The 22,234-nt window shown below is 40.8% G+C and overlaps 1 protein-coding gene across 4 annotated transcripts; it reads right to left on the reverse strand.

Annotated features, from left to right (window-relative positions):
- Positions 1 to 265: 265 nt before the first annotated feature.
- Positions 266 to 21,799, reverse strand: rnf157 (ring finger protein 157). 4 transcript variants are annotated; one of them, XM_035406545.1, is made up of 20 exons: positions 21,126 to 21,798; positions 17,948 to 18,066; positions 14,435 to 14,523; positions 13,948 to 14,094; positions 13,581 to 13,698; positions 13,223 to 13,289; positions 12,622 to 12,665; positions 12,303 to 12,350; positions 11,422 to 11,493; positions 11,086 to 11,245; positions 10,768 to 10,880; positions 10,271 to 10,506; positions 9,896 to 10,004; positions 9,635 to 9,743; positions 9,372 to 9,550; positions 8,913 to 8,978; positions 8,752 to 8,800; positions 5,251 to 5,370; positions 3,797 to 3,831; positions 2,727 to 2,861 (listed from the first exon to the last, which is right to left on the reverse strand). In XM_035406545.1, the coding sequence occupies exons 1-19, from the start codon at positions 21,211 to 21,213 to the stop codon at positions 3,797 to 3,799; spliced, it is 1,968 nt and encodes a 655-aa protein (XP_035262436.1). In that variant the 5' UTR covers positions 21,214 to 21,798; the 3' UTR covers positions 2,727 to 2,861. The 4 variants fall into 4 exon arrangements, with proteins under 4 accessions (XP_035262437.1, XP_035262435.1, XP_035262436.1 ...); XM_035406546.1 differs by lacking the exon at positions 3,797 to 3,831 and having other exon boundaries at positions 266 to 2,861; positions 9,372 to 9,430; positions 21,126 to 21,799; XM_035406544.1 differs by lacking the exon at positions 3,797 to 3,831 and having other exon boundaries at positions 266 to 2,861; positions 21,126 to 21,796.
- Between the last annotated feature and the right edge of the window lie 435 nt (positions 21,800 to 22,234).

Raw genomic sequence — 22,234 nt, forward strand, 5'->3', positions numbered from 1 at the left:
TTGGACATCCAAAAATTGTAAATCCTCTTTTATTGTGTGTGTGCTAATTCCAGTATATTTCACCATGGGCTATTGGAAGTTGCAGAATATTTAAGCAACCAAATCAAGTAAAAAAGTATAAACAAAAATATAAATAGGTGGACTACCATTTAATTTGTATTTCATGTCATGTATTTTCATTGGCATTTTAATTTCAACCCACCCACAGAGCCACACAGTTGGCTAATTTCTTACCCTCTTAGAATAAATTAATTATGACAAATGATTTGAGTTTTTAGAAAGGTGTTTATTGTATTTTTCTTTTTATTTTATGTGGTTTTATTTGAGTAACACATTGCTCAGTACTCTATAAAAGATATTACTGGAAAGACAGCCCTTTCCTTTGAAAGGGTGAAATGACGGAGATGACGAAAATGCCCTGTCAACTTCTGATGTTGTCGTGATGACTTAAGAATCAAGGTTTGAACTGAGAATTGGCTAATGGTGCACAAGAGGAAAAGAACTGTACTGTTGGTAAAGAAAGGGTAGGATTACAGTGCAAATGCACTTGAGGGAGATCTGCGTGGAGGTATACTACTGACTTGTGTGGACTGGCCTAGGTTACCATGCTCAATCTACACTTGTCACATGCACCGCAGCTCTGTGGTCTAGGAAAGACTAGGTAGTGCATTCATTATCAGTATTACTGTCCCTTTTAAAGTATAATGCTGGATTTTTAAAAAAATGACATAACCATCCAATATAATAAACAGCTTCAACAAATAAACACATGAAACATGTAACACCAGTGACAACAGTCTAAGCTAAAAAAATTATTAAACTAAAATGAAAAAAAATGAAAGCCTACCCATGGGTTCATGGTTTCTACTCAGCACAAATGCCATATAAAATGAGACTCTAGGTAAGATACCCGTAACCTCAGACCAATTCTGGTCCAGAGTTGTGAAACCATCCCACAGTATTGGTTTAGATGAATAACTGAAACACAAGGATAGACACAGAATGAATCTGACCCAGATAAAGAGATGTGGTGTCATGGATCAAAAGGCAGAGAATGTCTGGTTTGGGGTGTTGAGCGAATCTTAATCTGTGGGGATATTTTATAGTCAGGGTGCAGGCATTATGCACATATGAAGTCAGTCATATGAACGCAGAATCATTGAACTAAAAAACTGAGTTATCTAGTTCTCAAATGGGGATGGATGGCACACATCAGGGAGGAAATACAACATTTTGTCCTATTGATCTACATTAAATACTGACACTACAGTAAGCAGCCACTCTGTGCCATTATGATTCCTTTACAGTGTATTTTGTTCAGGGTTGTGCACACTCCAGTTCTAAAGCACCTCTTTCCACAACTATACTGTCAGTACGTCATGTAAATACTATGATGCCAGTGTTGAAACTGCAGGAAAAGAGATAGACCTAACCTCAAAACTATCCTCTGCATGACCAGCTATCCCTATACATATTATCTCTGATCATGACAGTTCTCTTACATACTGGAAATTCGCAAAGCTTTTTAACACTGCTGCAACAGAAACTGAGTCATTTTGATAAATTACCAGTGCATTCCATTTAAACAGAAATCAGGTGAATTTAGATTTCCATCTGGAAATGAGGTGGTAGTATGTTTACAATGCAATAGGGGGTATCTGTGGACAGAGTATCCGTGGGGTTTACAGAGCTGAAAGGATGATGACACTTTTTATTACTTTCGTGCATTTCTTTTGAGGAAAACTGCAAGTTGCCCACTGACCCACACTCACATTCTTTAAGATGTCTTCTGAATTACATTCTGAGACCTTGTTGTATGATGAGACATGCTAAACTTAATAGCTCACAAGTATACAGTTATAACATCCAAAGTAAATTTTAAGAGGGAACCAGATTAGATTCAGATTAGACAGATGCATGCAAATCCAGGTTTAGCTGTAATTTATGAGGAAGTCTGCAAAAAGGTTCTGTGGGTCAGCTGTCTCCTCCAAAGTGGAATAATAGTAATACAATAATTAATTTCCAGATTATAAAACACTTTCTCAGCTGTTGTGCATCTACAGTGCTTGGGTCCCCTTGTGTCAGTATAAGACCCCCTAAAACTTCGAACAGACACAAAAGAATAGAACCACCAGACTTCCAATGGGCGCTTCCATTGACCAACACTCAATAGACCATTGTCTCTCCCAGTGTGAGGTGGGTAGCAGCAGCCACTCAAGCTCAGGAAACGATGGGGAGAAGAGGCACGGACAGTTTCTTCAGACCTCTCTTCCCCGTGTTGGCAGGACAGAAATCTGCTCAGACTCAGCATGTCTCTGGGTGCAGACTGATGTCTGTCAGATTAATACTATGAAAGGAACTTTGCAAAGGGAGGAAGAAGAGTCCAGGGTTAGATTTCGGAAGGTCAGGGTCACTGTGTAAAAGACCATACACGATGGCATTGGCAAAAAAGTCCCAAATCAAACGGTATGAACCAGAAGACAAAGCCATTTCTTATGCACCCCCTTTCTTTTACAAAGACCCTGCAATGATTCACACCCAAGAAAAGGCCTTCTCTCCATGGTAAAAAAAAGAGAGGTTGGAAGTTGGGGGTGGTGGGGTCAGAGCGAGTGTGTTTGGATGGGTGGGGATGTGTTGTATTCCTTGGGTAAGTTGGAGGTGGTAGGATATGCAGTTTTGCAGTGCAGCTTGGCTGTTGGGGTCGGGTGGCAGTTACACAGCAAGGGGTCCACGACGGGGGGTATGTTTGGGGCTCACGGTCTCATTGTCAGTTCCCTGCTCCTCCAGATTGATGTTACTGGTGGAGGCATGGTGAGGAAGGGGGCCCCGGCCATGTCGGTGCATTCCCAGATATAACAGACCTGAGAGAGAGACAGAGAGGGCGAGTGCGTGCGAGAGAGATTGACAGAGAGAGAGAGAGAGAGAGGGCGAGTGCGAGAGAGAGCGAGAGAGAGAGAGAGAGAGAGAGAGAGAGAGAGAGAGAGCGAGAGAGAGAGGCAGAGAGAGAGACAGAGAGACAGAGAGAGATACCTCAGCCAAGCATTTAAGTCTACCCTGCATAAAAGCAAACACCCAATCCCCTGTGAAGGTAAATAAATCCCATTCTGCTGCCAGTGTAAGCACAATCAAGGTACAGGGGTATATGCATAACACTAAATGGTACCAAGCCATCTAGATATAAACAGTAATATTTTGGGCTAGGTCAAGCATTACTTTAAGAATACACATCTATGACTACGGTTCAATTCTAATCTTTTTCAGGTTGCGTATTTCAACCATCTAAAAAACTACAATCAGTAACACACATCCAACGTAGAATAAATTATTTAGCATTGTTTACTCTCCACCTGTCACACCACATGGTCAGGTGTTAATCTTTAATGGTAATACAATGGCGACATTAGGTTCCTTCACACATAACTTTCAGGTTGTGAGAATCAGAAGTGTGACGAGTGTGGCAATGACAAAGCAGCAATATACCTCCTGTTGTACAACGTTGTTCAATGCAAAAAAAAAAAGCATCAGAGCTTCTGTCGGCTTCCATCTCTTCTTTAATAATTATGCATATACCCCCAAAGACAACAAAGAACATAACGACTGAAAAAGCAATCAGACATGCAGCATTTATATCGGACACTATTTCTAATAACTCACAGTGTGCTCTAATACAAACATTTTGTAACAAGTGGGGTAAAATAAAGGTAAAATGAGGGGGGGGGGGAAGCATTGCTGTAATGAGGTGGATTTATACACTCCAGTTTTTTGTGACCAACTCTTAACCTCTGTGTTGCCATACCTATTCTTCAATGTGAACAGGACACGAGTCCACAGCTGTCCATTCCAAAGAGAGCGAAGGGAGAGAGACGGACATACAGGGAGACAGGAAGAAAGATATAGAAAGTGATGGGGAAGAGAAACAGAGAGAACAAAACACATTTACAGCACACACAGAGAATCTGTTGGAGAACCACTGCAGGGGGAGGGGTGGGCAGGGCGGGGCACTGGGGCAGTAAATGGGATAATTGCTAGGATGGAATGGTGATGTTTCAGCTGTGATTTCTCACACCTCCTCTCTCACAGTGTATGTGCCCGATGGGACAAAAATTCCTGTGAAGGTCTTATACTCTAATGCAGGCACTGACCCGTCTTCACCACCAAGACTAATGTTCCTTTTTAAGGACTAATGATTGGACATGGTAGTTCGAAAAAAAGCATTTGCCATTTAACTGAAATTCAAACAGAATATTGTATGCTGCTTACGCTGCATAAATAGCTCAAAATTGGAATTTAAGTTGAAGTAGAATTAGAACCCAGAGCAGTTATTAAAAATACCTAGTTATTAAAGAATGATTAGAATTCAGTTTCTGCTATTAAGTACAAAGGAATTAATCTCCACATAGGCGCCACACTGCAGTGGAGAGAACACCTTACATTCCATTCCAGCAATGACCAGAGTAAGATGTAGCAGATGACCGTATGGGCAGGAGAGGAGGAGAAGGAGGAGGAAGGAAGGGGCAGAGAAATAAAGAAATAAAAAGCTACAGTTCAGCAAAGCGACTTGGAGCTGGCAGACACTGAACATGAACTTGACTCTGGGATGGACTGGACACAGACACCCAGGCACAGACATCACACTGAAAACACTGATTCCACCAGGGGGAGAAGAGGGAGGGAGCAAACAGCTACCATCTCACTTCTAATAAAACAACAACAACAACAGCAATAACAAGATAGGAATGAAGAAAAGTGAGACTTCAAGAACACAGATTGTTTTTATTTTTTTGCTGGATTTAATTAAAAGTTGATAGTAAAATCAACTTATTTTCAGAATACCATTTAATCCCTCAGTCTGTCAATAAGTATGTATTTCACCCTTACCAATGCCATCATTTGACCTCTTTCCTGGTATAAAAACGATTTCCACTTAACCAAAGATGTTTCAAAAGTGAGACTTTATTGGTGCATCTAGGTGTTTTGGATAAAATATTTTGACCCAGACGAAAGGGGGACAGAAGTAAAACTGAACTGTATCGTAATCCCTATCTCCTTATTGTGTGATTTACATGAGGAAACATTCTATCCCATAGTTGTTAAAGCAACCAAATCCACAGGGAATACTTCTTATCGATGAAATCAATTGACAGTTGCCACCATATTTCCCCTCCCCTCCCCACCCTCACCCCACTCCACTCTCATCCATCCAGGTTCCCCTTATCTCAGGAAGTCCATGTTCAAGAGATTGCCACTCACCAGCGAATCGGCCTTCAGGGCACTGCTCATTGTCCAGCCCTGTCAAGCAGGGGGTGTCAGACTGGCCCTGATTGTTATTGTCAAATTCTGGACAAGGCACCTCGCTCCTCCTCCGCCCACCTGCAAGCGAGGTCAGAGGTCAAACAAGAGCAGCCAGCCACAGCAGAGCGGACAAGGAGGCAGAGGTTGAGCGGTGCAGCGGGAATCCAGAGCAGTCGCTCAGGCTAATGCAGACACAGAGGCTGATGTGTGGAAACACGGATGCGCAGACATGCATGCAAACATACACATACCTGTATGAAAAAAAGCAAACCAAAAAAAAAAGGATCAAAGTAACATTCTTATCCTGTTCCCTGCTAGCAGATAAAAATAACTACCCGTTCTGTGATCAATTCCAAACCAAGTTCCGTGTGCATTTTCCTCAGTTTTACAGAAATTGTAACTCACAATTCTGGAATTCTGGCATTGGCACATATCAACGCAGAGAATGTAGACAGAGACATTACAGGAGATGAGGGGCACTCTAAAAAGTAAACATTATGATTCACATCCAGACAAAGAGAAACAGACATAAATGCTGATATAATGCTCCCAAACACAGACAGGTACCAACAGCCCACACCAGCGCAATCACAAGCATGCACCCTGATAAACACAGAACACAGACGCACAGGCACTGTAACACGCTTGGATAAGTCATTATATTGCCTCCATTTAAGTAATAATCTTAACACAAACAGAATATGAAATGCAGAAATGCAGTGTTTCATTGGCAGTCAGTATGAGACAATCAGTTGTTGAGAGTTAAAGGCATCTGTCACAGTGCTGTAATTCTGTGTGTGTCTGACACAAGGCAAAGCCTCATGCACGACAGTGTTAAACAAGTATTCATCTGTGGCTAGTGCATGGGGAGCTATGAATGAGCATGACAGAGTCTTGTTATGCAAACTGGAACACAAGTCTTTTAAATGAAGCTAAGACAGCCATTTACAAACGTAAAAAATGTACAAATAAACATGAATCAATTTAAGTTGACCATGCAAAGCAGAGCAAAAATGCAATGCACAACTTAAGAGCATGGCCAAACTGAAGGATTAACCAATAAATTATTCTTTAAAAAATGTAGTTCTGTTTTAATTTTCTATGTGAAAAATTCTCCATTGACATAATGTCAGTTTTAGCAGAAGGTGCTGTTATTACACTTCCTAGGCCTTAATAAATTTCCTTTAATTTTTTTTTGGGATGTGGCGCCACCTCCTGATCTGTGTTTGATAAGACACCTACTAAACCATTATCACTGCCCTGTTGCATTTTGGCAGCATAATGTTAAATGTAACCCTGCACTAGATTTTCTTCCCCTTGATGGCCCAAAAACTGCTTGCTGAATTTTACTAATCTGGATAAGTGTTAGTCCATTCTATTATCACAGACAAATTTACTGGTTATTCAAAAAATCCACAAGATTGTTTCCTGCATTTTTTTATTCCAGGGCATCCAATGTGAAGCTGTTTATTTGGAGAACAGCGTAAAAATTTAACACAGAAAGATCAGAAACCTGATGTGCTAGAAAGTGAGTGATAGAAAATTATAGAGAAGTGACAGAAAAATGAAACACATTTGTTCACAGCCATATCGAGAGCCAAGGCTTTTTGTATTGCTGGGCATGATATTAGCCCAATTCTGTTTATAAATGTCCACATCCATGATGAATCAATGTATTAAAAATGGAAGTATTTTAGTGCCACGTGAAAAGGCATTTGATTAAATTATGTCCTATCTATCCATGTTGATAAAAATGCTAACCCATTCAACCTAATGACCCAAATGACCCAAAACAACCTGCTAGACCCTCACCAGTCTGGCTTCCGATCCTGGCACTCAACAGAGACTGCCCTCCTGGCTGTGACGTAGGCACTCGCCACTGCATGAGCCTCATGCATCTCCTCTGTCCTGATCCTCCTTGACCTGTCTGCAGCATTCAACACGGTCAACCACAAAATACTCCTCTCCACCTTGGCTGAGATGGGCATTGCTGGGACCGCCCTGTCTTGGTTCACTTCCTATCTTGCAGATAGGTCCTACCAGGTCACCTGGATGGGGTCTGCCTCTGCTTCTCATCCCCTTGTTACGGGAGTACCACAGGGATCTGTACTGGGTCCTCTGCTGTTCTCCATATACACCACATCTCTTGGTTTAGTTATTAATTCACACGGCTTCTCCTATCATTGTTATGCAGACGACACGCAACTCTTCTTTTCTTTCCCCCACTCTGCCTCACAGGTTGATGATAAAATATCTTCCTGCCTGGCTGACATCTCTACCTGGATGGCCAGCCACCACCTGAAGCTCAACTTCAACAAGACTGAGCTGCTGTTCTTCCCATACAAGACCTCCCTACTACGTGAGCTCTCAATCACGGTTGATGGCACCACAGTGACTGCCTCTCATTCTGCAAAGAGCCTGGGGGTGGTCCTGGATGACCAGCAGGACCTCAAGGAGCACATCAAGGCAACATTACGGTCCTGCAGATTCCTTCTGTACAATATCAGAAGGATTCGACCATACCTGACTACGTACTCCACCCAGCTGCTCGTCCAGGCTACGGTGACCTCTCGCCTTGATTACTGCAACTCACTCCTTGCAAGCCTGCCAGCCTGTGCCATACAACCACTACAGATGATTCAAAATGCTGCTGCCCGACTCATCTACAACCTTCCCAAATTCTCCCACATCACTCCTCTGCAACGGTCACTCCACTGGCTACCGGTCGCTGCCAGGATCAGGTTCAAAATCCTGACCCTCGCCTACACTGCAGCCCACGGGACGGCCCCAATCTATTTACAGGAGATGGTTCGATTCCATACGCCTGCTCGACCACTCCGCTCTGCAGCAGCAGGGTGCCTTGTACCCCCTCCCACCCAAGTAAAGGGATCACAGAGCTTCTCTACCCTAGCTCCCCAGAGGTGGAATGAACTCCTTGTCCCTCTTCGAACCTCTCCCTCACTACCCATCTTCCGCTGTGGTCTGAGGACGCATCTCTTCAGACTAAACCTGGACTAACTACCACCACTCTGTATATCATTTCACTTTAAATCCCCCCCTTTCATGACACTCATGATACATGTACCCCCATTACAGCACTCTTTGGTAATTTGTATTTGTCCTAATATTGTAGCTTGTTCTCCTCCCTAGTTTGGCTTGGCATAAGTTAGGTCAGAATAGTGTTCACTGTGTGAACTAAACTGTGTTCTTGGCTAGAAATGGTTGTATGAAATGGGTATCGTATCTTATTGAACCTGTGTTTTGTAGTTGTCCATGACCATGAAATGCACTTTTGTACGTCGCTTTGGATAAAAGCGTCTGCCAAATAAAAGTAATGTAATGTAAATGCCCTGGGGGTATGAGGAAAATTAGTGAATAGTGAAAAGAGTTTTGACTGAAGGCCCTTCCAATAATTAGTTATCAGCAAATGTACAGTCAAAGCTGAGGTCTCATAGTTACCCGGTTCCTGGGAGGGTGATGGACAGTCTTCTTCTGTAACATCATTGCCCTGTATGAAGCAAACAACCACTGAAATACTCTGAAAACTGACCGTGACAGATAGAATGGATTTTTGAAAGTGCCGTTGGGATAATTTGAGAAAAGAAGCCTGTGCTTTTTACCTCAGAGTCCTGCTCTTCTGCCACTGCCGCTAAAAAGTTATGTTCATTCATCTCAACAGGTATTTCCTGAAAAGAACATCATTTTTCTTATTAATGTTTACTGAATATTTAAGTTAAATTCAAGAGTGTTGTCATTATGACTACAAAGCCTTTGTTTGCAGTGTAAAGGACTAGTCACCTATGTAACAACTATCACAAAAGGAGTTTGAAGAAGGCTATTTAACTGAAGAATTAAAGTGAATTGAATCTATTTATATCAAAGGAATCCCAGCTCACTTACCCAAGAATTGTGAAAGATCACACCTTACAAGTGTCAGGGATGCTTTGCATTATCTGCTGTAAACTACGGACAAATTGTTCAGGGAAATCTAATGCAAATTTACAGGCACTAATTCAGTATTAGTCGAATGCTGAAGATGATACCATTTCGAACAGGCACTGGGGCCATCTCCCACTCACCTCTTCCTCCTGCTGGGATGGTCCCCGGCTCTCCACAGAGGTCTCTGGGGCCTCTCCCTCTGCCCCAGCCAAATAAGAGCCAGACATGGAGGACAAGGTGTCAGTGCTGAGCTGGGAGTGCTGGCTCTGAGAAGAGGCCATGGACATCACAGACTGGGCCAGGCTACTGCTAACAGGGTCTGAGCAAGGACACACACAGATAAGCACTCATGCCCTTGTCTTATTCACAAGTTACACACGTACACTCAGGACATGTGCCCTACCTTCAGGTGAGGTGATAGTGGAGGATAGGGGTGTCCCAGTACAGGAGGACTGGTCAATGGCACCAGAGGATGACAGGGTCAGGTTCTCACTCTCTGGAGTCACACCACACTAGGGGCACACCATGAAAAGTCACAAGCACATATTAGCCTTTTCAAAGGAAAGAAAATCTGTAGAAATAAGATGAATGAACATAAAATTTAGTGAATGGTGAAACTGGACACAGAACATTGTAATCCCTCATAAGCAAGAGGTGTTTCTACCTCTTGCTGGTCGGCAACCATCTTCCTCCGACATGCCTGGACCTCTGACTCACTGCACGACTTCTCATCTTCCTCCTCAGGAAGTACAGAGGAATTCTGGGAAAGGGACCTGCCAGGTTCCCAAGACACATCACCATCAGAAACAGCACAGCTTTGGATCAGCACACCCTTTCTGATCCAAAAACAAATACTTTTGTAAACATTTGGAAATAAAATCCTGCCCAAATATATTTTTGTCTGTTCATAATGTACCCTTGATATGAAACCACATTATTTTTTTTAAAGGCATTGTATAGAACACCCAGGTAACATGGCAGCCAGGTCAACGACTGGAGCACAGAAAAAACAGAAAGATAAAGTGTGGAAGTGACTCACTTAGAACCACTCTTCTTGAGCTTCAGGCCCTGGCTGGAGTCAATGGAACGTTCAAGAGGCGAGAGAGAGCGGGCAGGTTGGGGATGACTCTCATTTCCGTACGATGGCAGGGTCCCAGAAACATGCCCCCCAGTCAGGTTTTGTAATGGGGGGGCAGATGGAGACGGGCTGAGAGGACCGTTGAGGGCCTCCAGAAGTGACACAGCCTCATAACCAGGTGGAATGTGTTCAGAGGCCTGGGGAAGAGCACAAAGTCAGGCCACAGAAGCCACAGGCACTTATGAGAGAGGGTGGATTACCTTGCACTGTAAATTACTGACTTATATCGACCAAATAAAATAGTCATGCTTTCAATGTCTATAATGGCTGATATTATGACTGGTTAAAATCAGTGAGTCATTGAAGGCACATAATGGCTCCACCCATTTTTCCAATCCACGCAGCCCATTAGTTCATCACAGAAAAGCAAACAGTGAAACTCCAGCCAAAGTGCATACCGAGTGCTCCTCTGAGTCTGACGTCTGGGAGGTGATGACAGGGTTGAAGCCTGAGGGGGTGAGCGGGCTCAGCTTTTTCCTCATTGCACGAATCTGCAGCAGAGCTCGAAAGGCTGGTGGGGGAAGGGAGAGAGTGCCAGAGCGTTCACATTGCAGGCAAGATCATGTTGCTCCAGAGTAATTAATTATTTTGCGCTTGGCCAATTATCCGGCAGTGCTGTAGCAGGCAAGGCAGTTGCTGACTGAGGAGAGACTAAGGCATTAACACAATGTTTCTTTAGGATATCCAGCATGCGTGGGCTCCAGATGGATCCTTACGCAGTCGGCAGATGGGGCAGCAGTTGGCCTGGTAGCGCAGCGTGTCTGCGCAGGCATTGCAGAGGCACAGGTGTCTGCATGGCAGGATGAGGGTGTCACGGACATCAGAGAGACACACCACGCACTCCGCGCTGTTGTCGCTAATCTCATCATCCGCCACCTTGAGGGAAGGACAGGAACAGCAACGGCAGCTTCAACAGGGGAGCCCTTACTATACAATCAGTTAAAAGGTTCAAGAGGACAATATGGCCCCAAATGAACCTTGAGGGACAAGCAATTGAACGTGCCTCGATTCAGGTATATTAAGTGTGCTGAGGGTGATGTTTACATTTATACCTTATTCTCCTGACTGTTGTATTTGTTCTCAATGCCATAAATTTCCTGAAGAAGGTAACTGACACCATCCACCTGAGGAGAAAATAATCTTAAGCATCACCTTGCAAGTATAAAAAGTTAATTATTGTTAAAACAAAATCACAAGGCATCATATGCGAAAACAAAACCTGTTTAAACCTGTTTAGGAGAAATTCTAACAGCACAAAAATCACAATGTGTTTACTCCAGCACTGAGTCTACACCTGCTACACCTCAGTATTAAGCGAACACAGAATAATCCAGGTGGTCCAGCCATGCTGGGCGGTGGAAGTTGGAAAGTTGGAAAAGTAATGAAAAGTGCAGAGAGCAGGATTAAATTAAACGGAACAAGCACAAGGAATTTGCTTTTTCAGCATGAGAATGATTTAGATTAACTAGGAACTATGACAAAACTCCACAGAACTTTCTGCCAGCACAGAATTAAAATGTTGGCTCCAATGAATGGCTTTCAAGTTCAGTTTTTATCCTCAGTAAATTAAAAAAATAAACACCCTTTTGTGTTGACTTCCATGTAGAGATATGCAGCTTCTGTTCATTGTCCTCGGTGAAATTAAATATTTCCATGGCTTTCCAAGTATTCGCATTTGTTTCTCTGTTTGTCTAATTACATTTACAAAAGAATATTTAAGAACTCACACACGACAGAACATGCACTTCTACTGCTTGGATTCCAGTTTTTCAATTATCAGCATTTTATATGTACAAGGGAGGTTGCAAGAAAACCTCATAAATTACAGTATTACATAAATTACATCACAATATTACCCTTCACCCTCAGGTCTACCAATCCCAAGTTATTTTATAAAAGGACACAGATGCTGTCCAGAGAGAACAGAACTCACCACTTGTTTCTGCTTCAGAGGTTTCACACAGTAGCTTCCGTCCATGTGCTGCAAAGAAAGAATTTCTTAGCTACATTCATCCAGAAAAACCACCATCAACATTTCCTTATTTGCCATGATCAGTTTATCCTACATACTGCATAAGATAAAAAGCCAATAACCCACACACCCACTTCAAATCTAGATAACGTCCTGGTAATGAAAGAAACCCAAATAAAATTACTTCTTGTGATAAAACAGTGGTGTATTGAACCCGTAACATTTTCCACACAGTCCAACAGGCCAAAAAACACAAAGTGACTCCTATTCTGGTATTTACCTTCTCAAAAGTGGCAAGGAGTACATGTGAATGACCTAAATGCTCTAAGAAAGAAACATGGTTTAAATTAGAACATAAAATCTACAGATAGACATCCATTTCTATTATTTTCCATGCAGTAAATACAGAATGAAACATTTATTTATGCACATTTACTTGTGCTGAAATGTTATTTAGCCATGTAATATTTAATATTTCAGTTGAAGTAAAGTAGTGAAGTAAACCACCCATATGTAAATGTGCACATTTTCCTTCTGTAGTTCCTGAAGTGACATTTTTCACCTTAACCAAAAAGACTTTTCAGAGTGCATATGTTTAATCTCCTTAATGTAGTTCCCCATTAAGTGTCAATATGTTGTGTGTTGCATGGTGCAAAATGTTTTTTGGCTTTTATTTAATAACAGTCCCGTAAAATCAAATTTTATATTCTATTTGATTCATGGTGCTTCTCTTAAACTATAGCCTGAAAACCTACTGTCATCACAAAGCCGACTGTGGAGCACTGTGTGACAACTTGTTTCTAAATTATGTTATACAAAGACTGTTTGTTTGATTCCTTGATTGATAATCTGTATCAATGTAAATAAGGCATCAAACTCACCTTCCCCCTCGTCCACCACTGCCTGCACTACCATGGGGTAGATGTCTTTGTCCATGTCAAACAGAAGCTACCAAGAAAAAGTGATAGTTTGTGATGGCTCGCTGCCCTTGGACGCCACAAGTGCACATCGGTTACTGCTATATAGATGAAAAGTATTCATATTCTCCACTGTGTCTGGATTTTTATCATGTGATTTTAATTATAAATCAAATAATGTGATACAGCGGCATAAAAGAAGATATGAATAACCACATATTACGAAGTCCTTCCAACCACACATCAGCCTCCACCAAACGAAAAACTCCTTTTTGTAAGTGATCCATCCCAACTGACAGCACAGAAAAGTGCAGAAAAGTACCTCTTCATCACCCCACTCTGAGAGGTTTACAGAGTGAGAAGGCAGACAAAACTGCTGGCAGACTCCTCTCTTGAAGTGCACAGTCTCAGACTGGAGAGAGCTATCCTGCGGCAGGTAACTACAAAAATAAATACAGATGAATACACATTTAAAGAGCTCTGATGCAAAACAACAGCTTGCAAAATGAGTCATTACCGTTTCTGTGTGCAGTAAACAGCAGATGTAGAGAGCAAACACAAAAAATGCCAGAAAGGAAGATAAAACACTTCTGAAATGTGAGAGGACTACAAAAAGACAACGCAACACCACACACCACACAATAACCCAAATTCTCTCCATGTCCCTTAGTGCCCGTATTCTAACTTACACAGGCACGCCATTGTGGAACTCCTCTATGGCCTGGTAGAATATTGTAATGGCAACTTGAGTGTCAGCGTCGAAGGTGAACTCCACATTATAACAGGAACGGCCCTTCCCTACGTCCTCTCTGGGCAACTTCACATCCTCACTGCACCTACGTTTTCAGAAACACAGATACAAGACCCATAATATCAGGGAAAGAGAAGACATCCTTTTCAATCAATGTATGTTTACTGCAGTGTTGATAGCCAAATGCTCAGACGTTGCATAACACAATAAAACAAACAAAAGACAACAGTCTATCAGAATAACCGACTGCAAATGCAACTGCTGTCCCTGGTACTTCCCATCAATTAGCTCCTATTATGCCCCCCAGAAAGAGATTAGAACGATAATAATTCCAGAATACAGGGAGATAATAAAAAAAATAAAAAATATAAACACAGTCACCAACAATTATTGTCATCATCACTGTCATGTGATGCGTAACTTACCGCACAAGTCTCAGTGTATCCTTGCGTATGTTTATGAGGCTACGCAGGGTCTTAACTGGTTCCTGAGGTGGAGGGGCAGCATAGGGGAACTGGAAAAGGGCCAAACAAACCAAACAATCAAAAATAATTTTATCAGCAAAGAAGGATGATTGATTTAGTAAAACCTGGATTTTTTATCATGCAAGGTCTTAACCTCAGGCTAATGAAAGAAGGAATTTGTTAGAGGGATTTGGTCCCAATTCAGCAGGAGTACAAATACAGAATGTGTGGATTTACTGAGCAGAAAATATGAACTCGATATAAGAGGATATGAAAAATGGAAGTAGCGCTATATGCAGTCTGACAAAAAGAGGGGCTGGGCACCATTCACCCTTCATTCAGGGGATCCTGCTTTTGTGCTTTTACTGCCCACACTCCAGCTGAGACCAGATGTGTCTTTACTGCTTCTGAACTGCCCCATTCATGGAAAAAAAGAAGTGAGAGACTGCTCAGAGCAACAGTGCGCTTTCAAATGCACATGGGAACTTAGTGAGCACACAGCAGCGTATTTAAGCACTTTTTTTTTTGCTTCTCTGAGTTCTTCCTTGTGTTTCTGCATCGGTGACCGTATTAGCAAGAAAAGACTTTTGCATTTTGTTTATTTCTCTACCCGGTCGGATTAAAGCCTTCATTAAGACATGGCGTTAACAGAGTGATTCAATGGTAGTAAAACTAATATGCAGTTCAAATCCGGCACAGAGATAGGAAATGAGGAGATGGGGGTGTGCAGTATTTTTGCCCTTCTGAGACCCTTTCTAAATAAATACTTATGCACTCAGAAGTGAAACAGAGCAGTGTGGCAGTAAGAAGACAGGGCTGCATTTTTCTAAAATGGGAAAAAAAAACCAAGGGGCCCTCAGGGAAGTCCATGTGCCAGAAAAGCTGTGAGCCTGTGTGGACCTGTGGGTCAGGACTGGATGCATGCCTGCCTCTCTCAGCTCCTCCCCTTTCTACCCCCTCCAACCCCGCCCTTTCATCCTGCCTCAAGTCCCCCCTCCTTGAAAGCTTGAATATGCTGTTCTGTATTACCACCAGTAAGCTGTTGACTAAATCCCTTGAAATACCAGCCAGCCTGCTTAGACAGAGAGCAAGCTGTTGCACACACATACATGCAAACACACAGATCTATTCACACACATACATATATCTGTATGTACAAATGTAAACAAGCCTACATACAGGCACATAGAGCATAGAGCCACAGCTATACAGGGCAGCTTCAAAGATATTCAGTCTGATACTCACAACTTAAGCAGAAACACACAGGAAATTCCATACATTCTGCCGGCTTCCTTATGCGACTTACCCATCTATTTAATTAACCAACAGTTTATTGTAAATGTGACTGCAAATGCAACATATGATGCGGCAAAGAGACCCAAGATGGCAACCACCCTTAACCCCTTAAGTCACACCAGCCTGTATTTGAGCCCGAGTGGGTTTATTTACGTTCATTCCATTCTTTCTTTACAGTGAAATTTTCTATCAATCTGGTTACAGGATACACCATTTGAAAGTGTTAAAACACAGTTATATCTCTATAAACTATTTTATGATCACAATGTTTTAGTGACAACAATTCCTTGTTTTGTAATGTGGGGTGGCAAAACAAACTTATCACGACAAGGATCATATGCATAATAATTAGCCCCAAAACCCCGTTAACTCAAAGAATCATCGATAAAATGTTCAATGATTACTTCTCTGGAGGAATTATCATTGTTGTCCATTTCGCCATTGCATACACACAGAAAGTATTGTGTGCATAGGAATTTTCTGCGATTTAATACAGAAGTGGTTAAAGGGATAGTCCAACTTTTTGGGAAATGAGCTTTTTCCTTATCTTACCCATACTTAGACAAAAAGTTTAATACAAATTTAATAACTCCAGTCCAGTACAAAGCTATTTCACAATACCTACAGGCTGCATGCTAACTATGCTACCACTTTGAATGGCTTTAGACAGAAACAATGTTAGCTTTGCTAAGTTCAGTGACAGAAATACAAACATGAGTTGGGGGTTGCCAGGTATGTGTGTCACTGACTGTAAACTTGTGCTCCCACTGCAGCCAATAGTGCTGCATTTGCTGCCAACCCCAAACTCTTGTTTCATGAAGTGCTGCGTGTCTACTAATTACTGCACCCAATGGATGGATAGATGGTTATTTGTCAAGTATAGTTCTGAATTTAGCTGCCTCCAAAACAACTAAGATCTCACTTTTCTGTTTCTATTTTTACTTGTTATAAACAGAAGGTGCAAGTGTAAATACCTAGCATGCAGCCCATAGATACTGCCTAGAATTCTTGTACTGGATGCACAGGGATGAAATTGGTATTGATATTATTGTCTAACTATGGGAAAGATAGTCGTAAAGCGTTTATCCCAAAAAAATAGACTATCCCTTTAAATTAGTGGGCAGATGGCTGAACCCCAACTACAGCATGATGGCTTAAATCTATGAGAACTATCAACTTACATGAAAAGAAACTAAGAGCTTATTCTTTTAATTCAAAATACTAGCATATACTTGTATTCCCTGCTTCTAGTATGCCATTGCAAAACATGTGTATATGCCTTCTGTGAGTTGAATGAGTATAGTAGGGACTAGAAGGCTAGTTCTTACACCATACAAACTACAGACCCTGTTGTGCAACAGGAGAATATGAGCTTGTTCTTCCTCTTGGACTGAAGGGAACTATAATAGATTACAGGATTAACAGCATCGTCTGGATTTCACATTGAACTACACAAATAGCATATGAGATAAAATACATTGATTGGCCAAATATTGGCCACTGAGCACAGGCTCATTGCAAAAGTCTTTAAAGGGTCACCTCCCTTGAACCAACTGTTACGGACTGGAATTTATTTCCACTGTTCCGTTTGGGCCCCCAGTTTCAAATCACTGTCTGTCCTTATATGGTAAACAATTTGCAGGTAGAACTGACAGACGAAATGAGAACAGCAACAGAAAAATTGTTAAATAGTTTGGGGCTGTTTTAAAGCACTCAGTATTTTTTATGTAGTAGTTATTAATACATTAATTCTTTTAAAATCATATAGTTATTTTTAAAGGGGTTGGGATTTAACAGCATGCCAGAGCCATTTACACTAATCTATTAGCCCTCAGTCAGATTCTTTTATCAATAAACTTTGGGTTTCCATAAAATCATGGTTTTATGCTAATCTTAGCAAATATAATGTGCAAGAAAAGGTTAAAAATGCAAAAACAAACATTGATTCCTTAATTTATTACTTGAAACTCATTCAGCACTATCGGCAATATTTTTACTACATTATCAAAATATCGTTAACAAATCAGTATCAATACTGAGTGACTTGAGGTAAAATACCATGCATAAAAACCAACTGATACACTCCACCTCAATATCTGTACATATTTTGTCTTCTAAATGCCAAAATGTTAAACAGTATTTTAACTGGGGAAGAATATAAGTGAATCATCTACATACAGGAACTGGTCTGTTCCCAAGGAAGTTGAGATCAGTGTTCTCCCCAAACAGATAGCCTTCTGGGTGGGTGGAGTCAAACTTCTCCCCACCCATGATGAAATGGCTGGCAAAGTAGCTACCTGTGAGAGACGAAGGGAACAGTGAGTATATTTAGATACTTATTTGCCCCTCTGGAGCTTGGTGTAGCATGTGTTTCCTCTAAAATTAGTGATGCAGAAACATGTTTCATAATGGACCACACCACAACATTCAGCACAGTTTTGTTGATAAGCATACACTGAGAATCATACATAGCACAGTAATGGGGAAAAAGTAAATAATGAGAAGTGCATGCAGTCAACATGTAGTATTCTGTACTGCTGCTTTAAAAATGTTTAATTTAATACATTGTATTTATTTTGAAATTTAGCTAAAATTATGCCACAAACAGGAGTCCAACTTGGAAAGGGTAAGAAACAGAAGCACAGGGGCAGGCAATGGCAGTTTATCAAAATGAATATCTAATCATAATGGCATGCACAGGAAAAATGCATTTATTTTAAGGAAACTGAAAGCAAATTAACTACAGCCCTCTCAAGTGTAGTTGTTCCAAAATCACACCTACACATGATTTCTTGGGAGCGATACAGGAAACACAACAGAAAAATGTAGGTATCTGATTTATGTGTTAATTAACTGTCATGTTTTAACAAATAATAAAACAGCCGATGTCCACGTTATGATAATTAGTAGCATGGGCCTTGTTGTCAATAATACCCTCCATTGAGAGTTGCCCCCACTTCTTTTTGTGCTCCCATACAGGAAGCATTTTGCAATCCATAATAGATGGTCTCCTCTGTCACTGGCTTTTGCCTTCCCTTCAGCTGAATAATTCAGTCCTGGAGCTCCAGAGGTCTAACATTCCAGAACCTTGTTTCATCAATGACAGGCAAGCATACAAGGCCAAAAATTGTATTTACCAATCCTCAGCACTGAGGTCACGCAGGTTTATCATAACATTAATATTACTTTTCACAGTTCCGAACATTTTTTCAAACATTTTCTTTTCTGTTTTCACAGCTAAGAATAATGGGAGTACCTTTCTGGCATCTGTCAAACGTGCACACAAACCACTAATCTGGCTGTCCGCAATCAATGAGACCCACACATCGATGGATCAAAGAAATCTGCCTCAGACCTTACCAAGGAAATACTAGTTGCTTTCTTGCCTAATCACCTACAGGCAGAACAGCCTGATAATGAAGGAAGTTGCAATTACCCAACACAGACTTTTTCCACTGATTGCATCTATCCTATAAAACATGTCCTTCAACACAGGCCACCACGGACTAAAAGATGATAGTACATTTGTTTTTTCTTTTTTTAATCCTTGGATATTTGGCTTTACTTTTTGGACATTAATATCAAGGTTTTTACTGAAAATGTGCTCCTCAGGATGGTATTAGTGTTCATAAACCTGAAACAAAAACAATTTCTGAGCAATCAATGGCGTTGGTAAAATATAAATAAATGGCCAATAAACAATTGCTTTTGATACTGACAATGTTAATCATATTAAACATAATATGCAGCTTATTCTGTGAATTTCTAAGCAATAAAACCTGCAATGAATGACATGCTAACCTGGAGTTATGTTTAAAGACCTGATCTTTTAACCAAAGGATGATTTCCAGGTGTGTATGGCATTAACATGTACACCTGTTTGACTTGGCATAAGTTAAGTCAGAATAATGTTCACTGCGTGAACCAAACTGTGTTCTTGGCTATAAATAACTGTACAAAATGAGTATTGTACCTTATTAAACCTGTGTTCTGTAGCTGTTCCAATGACAATGACATGCACTTTTGTACATCGCTTTGGATAAAAGGGTTTGCTAAATAAATGTAATGTAATTTAATGTAACCTGAGTAAGGCATTTGCCCTGAATTGCTTGAGTAAATACTCAGCAGCAGCAATGTAATCTATGCAAGTTGCACTATTAAAGGGTGAGTAAATTTAATGCATAAAAATGTGTGGCAACATTAAAATGATGTGTACACCATTTGTTACATTGGCAAGCAATTCTGTCTCAATTGGCATTAAATAGAAACCTCAATCGAACATGGTATATGTGAAAGTGTACTGATGGTGCAAACAATAAAATAAATTCTTCACTTTTTAGAGGAATCAATAGTATTTAGGGCCACGGCACCCACATGAGGGAGGGAGTCTCCCTCTATGGAGAAATTCTCTCTGGATCTTTTACTCCTTGACTTTTTGATAGCAAATCCTATTGCTTCAATATTGCTCCAATATGGATCTAAATTGGAATTAAACCAATTTAAACTATCTGAGTGTAAATGCTACACAGCATTTACCATACATCATCCCACATGAAATAGAACTAACTGCACTTCAGTTCCACCACGACGATTGCACTCTTCTGCCCACACCAATGCTATATCATCATCAAACTTTAATTTTCCTTATCTGTTCATTCATAGTACTTTCTTTAAACTTCTGGGTTAGTGATTTATTGCTACAGTTTTTTACGAAATGCAGTCTGGAAAGATTCTCTGAAATAATTTCTTCATATTTCACAATAAAGAGATTTCTGATCAGGTGTTTGGCATGGAGGTCTAAATCTTCACCATATACAGCCACAAGGCCAGCATATGATATTTCTCCCTTTCTTTGTCTCTGATCTCCAAATTCTCTTCAACAATCTGACTGAGGATATATATATATATATATATATATATATATATATATATATATATACACACACACACACACACACACATATATATATATATATATATATAGTTGAAGATATAACTGAAAACAGTGCAGCAGTGTCTATTAGGCTATCAACCGGTCAATGCAACAGAGTGCTAATGCTACTGCAAGTACAAGTAGGCCTACAACTAATATTAGTACTAATATTGTCAATAATAATTTTAGAAATTATAATGTTTAATGTTTCAAGGGGGGAAAGCTTATAGCCTCTCAAATTACGCCCATACACATTAAAAAGCGTACAGCTTTATCAACATGTCTATCAAACAGCAGATCACCATTTTATGCTGAAAGCACTAACAATAATAACAACATGCATACAGCCGTGTGGAATCCGCCATCTGTCTTAGTCACATTACAATTCATGTGAGATTGTGCAGCGCATCATCATGGACTTACCGGATTTCGGCGGATATCGGTAGACAGAATTAGAAGGAATGTCGACCTCTTCCACACCAGCATTTTGCCTACTCGTCAGAGCTCCCATTTCCACACAAATTTAAATTCAAATTCAACAATTCAAGCCACCATTAGGAAGTTTAATGTGAAAACCCTATTGCTCCCTTTTCTGTAATCCTGAACACGACGTCATTTTCCAATTTTTCGCTTTAGTGTTGTTTATTTCGTGTCACCTACTTCCCTGTTTTGTTTCTTATTTTAAGTAAGAGTACTTGTACTGGTATGTAATAAAAAGCCAAAATCAGCCACGCATTTACCTTTGCCAAACAACAAGCAAACCTGCAGTGGTTAGCCTACTGCAGGATACAAACTGCGTCCTTTTAGCTAAGCGCTTTATTATTCCTCGGCTCTGCGACGTGTTCTTCTCCACACTGCGGCGTGTTCAGAGACACTTTTGAGAAAAAAGAAACACCCTAGGTTTTACGAGATATTGGTCTCTTACTAATGATTGTTCCCATTCAATGTTACAACAAGATGCTCGGATCTATTGCAGTCGGTACCCAACCTCCGACTGTCAAAAGACGGCTTTAATGGCTACCACTGACGTCAAGTCAGGATCCGGACTCCAGGTTTTGCGCAGTACAATCCAGCTCCCGGTTTGCTAACTTGACCTTCCCGGAGTGCTGGAATGGTTCACTGCAGTGCGGGACTCAGTAATAGTGTTCAGTGGATAGTATTTTCCCAGAAGCGAAGTAAAACCCACTCCTGTGGGTACCACGCCAGGTTTTAGCTTTCAAAAATATGTGAACGTTATTATTTTAATAACAAATGTCTGTGTCATAAACATGATATATTAAAATCATTATAATTCCTAGTCACAGATATGCTGCCCACCACTTACCAGACCGAAGCAGTACAAAAAGCATTGCATGCACGAATATGTATGTACTACAAGCATGTATCATTGTAACAATAACACTCTCTCCATGATAAACATTCGGGCCTATAAAACAGTTTAAGGATATCGAATGCCGAGAATTGGCTCAATCAAATATATTTCTCGTGCTAACAATAGGCTATGTGAATTACCCTAGCTATCATGCGAAGTA

This window comes from Anguilla anguilla, chromosome 2 (genome assembly GCF_013347855.1).
Source record: "Anguilla anguilla isolate fAngAng1 chromosome 2, fAngAng1.pri, whole genome shotgun sequence".
Lineage (NCBI taxonomy): Eukaryota > Metazoa > Chordata > Actinopteri > Anguilliformes > Anguillidae > Anguilla > Anguilla anguilla.

Bases quoted from the DNA above. Each gene is read 5' to 3' on its own strand.
- rnf157 (XM_035406544.1), bottom strand. From the start codon at position 21,213: ATGGGAGCTCTGACGAGTAGGCAAAATGCTGGTGTGGAAGAGGTCGAC. The intron at 13,290-13,580 runs GTACTTTTCTGC...TTTTCTTGGTAG, and splicing joins CAGAGTGGGGTGATGAAGAG to CTTCTGTTTGACATGGACAA. The intron at 9,551-9,634 runs GTAGGGCACATG...GTCCTTGCTCAG, and splicing joins CACTATCACCTCACCTGAAG to ACCCTGTTAGCAGTAGCCTG.